The sequence below is a fragment of the Myotis brandtii genome, unplaced genomic scaffold (assembly GCF_000412655.1).
Source record: "Myotis brandtii unplaced genomic scaffold, ASM41265v1 scaffold79, whole genome shotgun sequence".
NCBI lineage: Eukaryota > Metazoa > Chordata > Mammalia > Chiroptera > Vespertilionidae > Myotis > Myotis brandtii.
In genome coordinates, this window is record NW_005371173.1 from 6,360,466 (window position 1) to 6,369,163 (window position 8,698).

The 8,698-nt window shown below is 38.7% G+C and overlaps 1 protein-coding gene across 2 annotated transcripts in view; it reads right to left on the reverse strand.

The window, feature by feature from the left end:
- Positions 1-854: 854 nt before the first annotated feature.
- The window catches only part of LOC106724288, a 12,657-nt gene continuing 4,813 nt past the window's right edge, over positions 855-8,698 (reverse strand). The window contains exons 2-3 of one of the 2 annotated variants that reach the window (XM_014531134.1): positions 5,057-5,261; positions 855-1,097 (exon numbers count right to left, since the gene is read on the reverse strand). In XM_014531134.1, coding sequence (XP_014386620.1) covers positions 974-1,097; positions 5,057-5,261 — 329 coding nt within the window. In that variant the 3' untranslated portion in view covers positions 855-973. Of the gene's footprint in view, positions 1,098-5,056; positions 5,304-8,698 lie in introns of both variants that reach the window. The other variant, XM_014531133.1, reaches the window with a different exon arrangement.

Sequence of the window (8,698 nt, forward strand, 5' to 3'; positions counted from 1 at the left end):
GTCTAAGCCAGCAGGTCATTATCTCCTGAGGGTTCCCAGACTGCGAGAGGGCACAGGACGGGCTGAGGGACCCCCCTGAGTGCACAAATTTTTGTGCACTGGGCCTCTAGTAGTATTTATAATAGTGGATCTCAAGCATAGCTGTATAGCAAAAGTTACCTGGGAAGGCTTGTTTAAAATGTGAGTTTCTGGTCTTATTTCTGACTGCCTCCCAACTTCTCCAACCAATTCAGTTAGTCTGGGGCAGGGCTCAGGAATCTGCACTTTAACATTCTAGAAATCTTTATATGTCTGTTTTAAAGGTGTATTGGTATTAGAATGTGATTAGAACAGGAAGCAGAGATGTTCTCTTGACTAGAAGGGAGTTCTGAGATTTCCAACCCTTAAGTAATGATCCTGAACCTTTTCTCTCTCCTTCTAACTTGGTTTGTGTCTTTGTCACTAGCCATGCTGAACCCACAATGTAGGCTATTGAAGTTGGCTGTGTTTGTGCTCACATGCCAGTGACACAGGACATTAACAGTGAAATATCGATGCACAGTTAACTATAAGGATAATCGCTATTGCCTGTATGCCATTAATAAAAAACAGTACTTTTTTTCTAGATTTGTTAGTTCCATATGGAAAGTGACATTTATAATGTGAACAGCAGCATTTTCAGATAGCATAACACAGACACCGAACATAGCACTCGATTTAATTTATTCACATTTAACTGCTTACATGCTTCACAGAGAGACTACAATAGCTGCTACACACATCAACATCAGCATTCAACAACAACACAAAGTAATCGCTTCCATTTTTTGGTCAAGTTTATTGACAAGTCCACTGACCTCACACCAAGTATTTTGTGTGTCTACTGGGCATTTTGCCAGAGCTCTTTTCAGGAGAGGACGCGGAACCTGAGAGGTGTTGGTGTTCCCAACTCTTGGGAACCAACTATTTCTTAAATTTTACCACTTCACACATCCTATTCTGTAATGGTGTTTAGCTGATTTGTCGTCTGATTTGGTGAGTATTTCAAAGAACTTGAATTTTTGGAATATGAAGCTATGTCCATGGGTAACAGGAAACTAACTGCCTTAATCTTTTCCCTAAAAAACAAACAAAATAAGGGGAAGATAAATAAAACTTGTTAGTAGCTTTTATACAAAACATTTAGCATTTTTCCAAATCACCAACCAGTGCCTACAGTGTTAAAACTTCATTTTAAATATATCATACTAGATATTTGTTTATTTGCTCATCAACAATTCAAGATTATATGTTGAAACTGGCCCTTTAATTAAGAATAGTGAAGGGTGTTGATAACACTAAAATTTGAAACTATTGAGAGAGCGTCTTTAAGCCTGAAAATTATTAACTTGATGTTTAAAGTTGAATACCATGCTGTCTTAGGCAAAAGGTCTTTTCCCAGCCAAGCTATTTGGTTGAAAGGAAGCAGAAAATTGAGGCAATTATTTTATAATCCAGATCCATCTACAGTTATGGACTTTGAAGTAACTGAATATCCACCACATCTGGACAATAAAGGGGAGAGAACAGTGACGATAATGACCCTGAATTATGTGAGCAATTATCTTTTCATTTTGCCCGTTTCTCTTTTTCCCTTTAACAGTGCTATGTAGAATTTTGACATAAACCAGAGTAAACTTCTCCCAGGAATAAGTCTAAAGAATATTGTTTAAAATTACTGCCTTTTCCCCAATTTTGTTCTCTCTCCCTCTTTATCTCTTTATTAGATAAGGCTATAAATCCAGTGAATGACATTTAGTGGCCTGCAACTAGGGAAATATATCTGCTTCCTCCCTTGGGAGGGAGGCCAGTGGTTCCATTTATTAGGATCAATAAAATAATAACTGCTGCTTCTTAGTAAGTATTTACTTCACTGTCTCATTTATTCTTCACAAAAGCAATAAGGTAACTGCTATTGTGATTCCCTTTTTATAGAGGAGTAAACTGGCATAGGACAGACAAGGAACTTTTCCAAGACTGTTATTGGTTAATGATGGAGTTGGGGTTTGCGCTATGTGAGTGCAAATCTGCCTTCCTAACCATTTTTGTAATAGCAACAGAACAGAATATGTTTATTTTAATGTGTCTGGTTTCTTCTATCAGTAAAATGAATAACATAGCATTTGTAATATTAATTGTTTCCATGGACCCTTCCCCCTAATCTTTTTGACAGCCTGAGATATTTTTCTTAAACGAAGAAGAAAAATATTGCATTTCTATGGCAAAATTTAGGAAAGATTAAAATTCTATCTCTAGTTTTGGGAGAGCATTTGTTCTTAGAAATATTGACATTGGCATTATCTTATAAAATACTTCCTTGATATAATAGTGAGAAGCTCACAAGCAAATGAGGGATGATGCCTGACTGTTCAAAAAAGCCAGTTCAAACAAATTGGTCTCCATAAATTTTTTGAAAGTTATCATAAAGTAAATAATTTTACCAAAAAAATCAGAGGAGTAAAGTCATGACAAGTTACTTTGCTAGCTAGTCCTTGAGAAAGTAAAAGGCAAAATAAAAAAGGAGTAAAAAACCCACACATGTTTAATTCCTACTCAACAGTTCTCTCTGTATCCACTGGATTTTATGCCAACCCAGCTGTTGATTTTCATTCATTACTGACTTTCTTGTTTTAACACAGTCCTAAAATTGGCTCAATCTTTCAAACTAAAGTAGATTCCAAATTAGAAATGGATTGTGTTCAAGTAGTTTATTTGTTGGCAGCTTGGAAGTTGGAAAATGTTTTGCTTCAGAAAAATAAATACATCATAAACATTGGGTAGGTTCCCAAACTATCATAGAAAATATGTACATGGAAATGGGAAAATTGATATTACTATATTTCTCAGTTAGCATTCTAGGTCTGTGAAAATGTAATGGTTTAAGTGCAAAAAAAAAAACATTATAAAACAGGCGCTGTGCAATTTTAGACTATGTGGACATAAGCCTGGAAAGATAGCTACTAAAATCTAAATGATGGTTCTTCATATGTGGGAATATGGAAGATTTTCCTTTTTATACTGTTTACTTTGAATATTGCATTTATGCTTTATAATTTGTGATTTTTTTGCAGTGAAGATTTTGTGCTTTTATGTAACTACAACTATATATGTACATATGTGTATATGTATGTATGTATAATATGTTTAGGCCAAGGGTAGATCTCTGCTTTTCTTCTTTCTCTGAAGACACAATAGTTGGGTTAGTATTTCTTATTTCTATATCCCGCAGCTGCTCCATCAACAATTCTTATTGGCTCTACCTTCAAAACATATTCAGACACTAACACCCACGGTTACTACTCCTGGCCAAGAAATGATCACCTCGTTGCTACATTACTTTTTTAGCCTTAAACCTGGTCTTCTTGATTTCTGTATTTTTTTTCTATAGTCATTTCAAAACAGGGCTCCTGATATGATCTTTTTTTTTTAAATGAAAAGAGCATTATTATGTACCCCAAATCACTTGGAATAAATCTGAACTCATTGGAAGAAAGTGGAAGCCCACCTTATAATTTTCCTTCATTTCTCTTTCTCACTCCATTGCAGTCTCACCTGCCTCCTTGCCTTTCCTCATGCACGAGCCATGAACCTGCCCAGCTACCTTGCATTCTAAGTTCTCAAAGCCTAGAATGTTCTCCCCATGCCCAGTGCCTGAAATCCTCAAAACCCTCTCTGCTTTACTCAAATGATGAGGCATTTTCTAGCCATGATGTAAAAATTTCAATAGTGCTTACTCCTCTAACCCTTCTCTTCTCATTGTAATTGGTTTATTTTTCTCTTTAGTACTTATCACCATTCAACATAATATACACTTTATGTATTTTCATGTTTATTGATTATCATGTTACAAAAGAAAAAGCCCACATAGGAAGGGATTTTTGACAGCTACCCCTGTGGTGGGTAGAGCCCAGGCCCCCTTTTTTTCCTTTATTTTCCTCCTTCTACTCTTAGGAGACACATGTGCAGAGACTCCTGCTAAAGTGTCAGGGCCAAAGTGGGGGCTGGAAGATAGGAATGCCGATTGTGGGGGAGGGAGGTCATGCTCTAGCAGAGTAGAGCAGATAAATAATCTTGATGGTGGAAATCTTGTTCTGAAAGAGCCCTTGGCTCTACCCACTACAGGGACCACTGGCCAGCTGTCCTCTTTAACTCTCAGCCTGTCTCTCCAATATTTTCTCAATCCCCGCAGTTCTCAGGCTGCTTCTAACTCCTAAATGCCAATTCATGTATTTTGCATTATAGGTTAGTTTTCTCTTTGTCTCTAGGCCATTTTGGGTTATGCCAAAAAGGGCCCTTTTTATGCCACAAAAAGCCCATTAAGGCATCTTTCTCCAAAAGAATAGTTATCTCTGAGAGAGGAATTCTGCGTTCAGCTCCCAGAGTAACTGTGTCTTCCCCCCAAGACACTTGTTACTATAGGGGTCAGTTCACTTATGTGGCTTCGTTGCTGCATGAAAGTTTCAAGCACAATGTTTTATTTTTGCTGACTCTTATATTGCTAGTTCCTAGCTCAGAGTTTGATCATTAATCATGTTTGATGAGCCTTAGCCATTTTGGCTCAGTGGATAGAGCGTCGGCCTGCAGACTGAAGGGTTCTGGGTTCGATTCCAGTCAAGGGCACGTATCGCAGTTGCAGGTATCTCCCTGGCCTGGGCCCTGGTCGGGGCATGTGCATGAAGCAACCAATCGATGTGTTTCTCTCACATAGGTATTTCTCTCTGTCTTTCCCTCTCTCTTTCACTCTCTCTAAAAATCAATGGAAAAATATCCTCAGGTGAGGATTGATACAAAATGTTTGGTGAGTAAGTGAAGACTGTTTCCACTTATTAGAGGCCTCTCTAGAGAGTGCCATTTGACCTCAAATAAATGTGTTCCTTTTGATTTCTGAAATGACAACCTAAGATGGAAACTATTTTGGCCTACTGGCCTACTTGATATTGTTTCCCTCCCTAGATATGATCTTGCTCACCCAGGAGAATGTCTCAGTAGCCATCACAGCAGGCACCTGAAAACTAGCTTAGGGAAGATTGGACCTTACCTGCCACTGGGAACGTACTCGGGAAAGGCTCTGTGGCTGGAACTCTTGCTGGTAAAAGAATCTTCTGCAAATGCTTTTTCTTCATTGTCTTGCTTCTTGATTGAAGAACATGTCAGTGGTTTAAGCATTCTCTGAGCTTCTAGAATTCTACTACTTGGATGTCTTTTCCCAGATTTCCAAGGATCATTTGCAGCAAATGAATGGACTGGTGAGGAAATGGAATAGCGTCTAACAATCATGACATTGTCTGTACAGAAGACACAAAATTTAAGCTTAAAAATTTGACCTTTAATGATGCCTGGAAATGGAAAATTATGTTGCTAGTACTTTATTGAAACTAAGCAATATTATTATTTTTTATTTTCTTTTTGCACAAGAGACATCCATTCACTGATTCATTTTGCAAAGAGTTGAGTGCCAACCATGTGCCAGAGACTTTTTTTAAAGAGATAGGGATGTGGTAGTAAACAACACAGAATTCTTGCCTGCCTAGAGCTTATCTTCTTGTGTGGCAAACAGACAATTCACAAACATAACATTCAGATAGATTCGAGAAAAACAAATAAGGCTTCTGAGAACAAGGGGATAGAAACAGAGGAGGGAGGGTGTCTGCAGGGTCTTTAAATAGCGTAGTCAGGTTAAAACTTTTAGGGAACACAGCATTTGAACTAAGACTTTGACATATAAAGATACTAAAACTTTAAGTGGGAAGAACATGGATCTTCTAGAGATTCTAATTCCGGATGGCTTTCTCAGTCCTAATTCTAGAAGACTCTACTCACCCACAGCCCCTCGCCTGAGTGGCCACAAATAATTGAACAGGCTGCTGCTTATAGGCCTATAATTATGTGTCTTGGCTTTAGTTGGGACAATCATTATAAGGAAGCATGTTGAATGAGAGATGAAAGCAAAGAAGATGCCTGGAAAGAAACAAAAATGCCTTTTGTGAAAAACTGGAGAGCTACTGAGAGAGACAGAGATTTGTGGCCTTAGTTTCTGAGGGCTTCCAATTCCATTTCTGTCCATAAGTATCTTCCAACAAGCTTTTTTCTTGAGGTAAATCAAGTCTTCTAGAACCATTCCTTGTAACTAAAGCAGCTTGGTTAAAAGAATTGCATTTCCAGGAGTCTTGTTTTGTCTGAACCTCGGCTCGAGCACTGTGCTAACTGACCCAGAGCCTGTGATTCAATCTCTACTTAGACATGTAGTTATACCCCTGAGGCCAATGACACTGACCTCATTGGTTGGGTTTCATTTTCAGGAGCACAAGTAATACATTCTTGTTGAATCTTTATGGTTTCTTGTCACCACTTTGCCATTAACTAGCTTGGAAGTGTAAGTAAGCCCTGCCTTATGTTTATGCTTTGAGAGTTTCAAAAGCATTATTATTTTTTAATTTATGTTTGATGCCCATGTCTGCAGAACACAGACAGCAAATTATTATGGCCATTGCAAAAAGTGAAGGTGCCATGGCTTTCTATAGTGTGGAAGAGTAGAAGATCAAATTTTAGGCAAGAGTCCAGGGAAAATTTAAGTTCAAATCTATCTGAGATGATTAAATCCAAATGCTGCTCATAAATGATCTTGAAATACTTTTCTTTAGCTATGATATAGAGCTTCCATAATTATCTAAGAACAGGCTTCTGACTATTGACAAATACAAATGTTTCTGTTTAAAAGGATTATGAAACAATCTCTTTATACCAAGTGGTAAAAAACACAACAGAGGAAATTATGCTGATGATAGTCAACTTATGTTTATCCTTACATACACTCCAGCTTGATGATTAGCAAATAGGCTCTTTGTTCATCTCCCTGGGTCACAATAGTCTGTATCCTTTAGTTTCTTGTCAATAAGATGGAAAATATATTCAACACACAATGGCAGTCATTAGCACAATTTTAAAGATCAATGCCAAGTACAGTTTTTTTGCAGTAAAGGATATGAGTAGATTGAAGAGAATCAGAGGTCCAGCAATGATGAGGGTTCCCTGTAAAGAGAGTTTCTTTTATTTTCTTTGTAGCAAATTATCTCTTTACTAATAGTCCCAAAGTGAGGTTGCCCAGGGCAGGAGGGGTGAGAGAAACATCCCTGAAAGTGCTGGTTGAATTTCATGCCTACCAAAGGGTTATACACATTACAGGTGTTTCCATGATTATTTAACAAAGATTCATTCTGAGCCTGTGCTCTGTATTCATCTATATATATAAAAGCCTAAGTGACCATTTGGCCATTCAACTGTTTGACTCTTTGTTCGACTGGTCATATGACGTGCACTGACCACCAGGGGGCAGACGCTCAATGCAGGAGCTGCCCCCTGGCAATCAGTGCACTCCCATAGCAGGAGCACTGCTCAGCTGACCAATGGGTACCAGGCGAGTGCAGCTGTGGCAGCGTGAGCCTCTCCCACAGACACTCCCCCTGCTTGCCCCTCCCCTATCCAGACCTGGACTGGGATCAGGACCCGCATCGGGACTGACTGGGTACTGGCCTTGGCGCTTCTCGGTCATGGGTGCACTGGTATCGCCCTAGGATGGGTGAGCAGATACCACAGCAGAGTAGCAGCAAGCCTACTGAGCGGTGGCAGCAGGTGCAGTAGGGCCAGGGTGAGCGGGAGTGGCGCGGTGCCGGCCTGGGGTCAGGCTCCTTCCCAGCCACCTGCCGCTGCGTTCACTACTACATCCCTCAGGGGATATTGGACTGCCGGTTTTGGCCAGATCCCCGCAGGCCACGCTGAGGGACCCCACCGGTGCACGAATCCATGCACTGGGCCTCTAGTATATATATATTTCACCAAGCAGCTGTGCCCCAGGGCTGTAGCATAGCTCTGTGTCCTCAGTTGAGTGATGGGAAATAGACTTGCCCTGCTCATCAAATCTCATTTTGTCTCACTACACACATCAGAGAACAAACAGAAGACCTTTTCAGTTTCAAGTGATTTGCTTCCAGGTCCTCTTTAATTTTCCCTTTCTTAAAGTGAGACTCACACTTGTGATTTCACCTTATTCCTTCTCAAAGAATAGGTTTATGTTATTCTCTTTTCAAAAGAGAATTGGCCATGTTGCTTGATCTCTCTGGGTCTTATATCGACAACAGTAAAATAAGGGTATGATCTCTAAAGACCCTTTACAGTATCAAATTTCTATGATTCAGTTATAAGTATGAATTTTGACTAATGTTGGAAATATCTTATTAAAAAACTGCTAAAATTTATACTCAAGTAAAATAATATTTTTCTGTCATATCTAATGATATTAAGACAACTACTTCAAGTAACTCATGATGAGTCTTACTTATGTTAGTTCATTTAATCCTTTAGCCTGTGGGATAGATTCTACCACTATCCCTATTTTACAGATGAGGAAAGTGATCATAAAAACATGTTACATCCATAGAGTCACATAATTTTATAGTTGGGATAGGCCTTGGAGAGTGTCTGTTCCAATCCACTTATTTTTACAGGAGGATACTAAAATCAGGAATTCTATGTGGTTAGGCCAATGTTCTTTCTACTGTGTCACTTACTTTTGTAATAGCACATCACATATAACACAGGTATATATCACTTAAAGTAATATTCAACTGGGCTTCCAAGCACAAATTTTTTTTTTTTTTATTTTTTTTTATTTTTTTTTATTTTT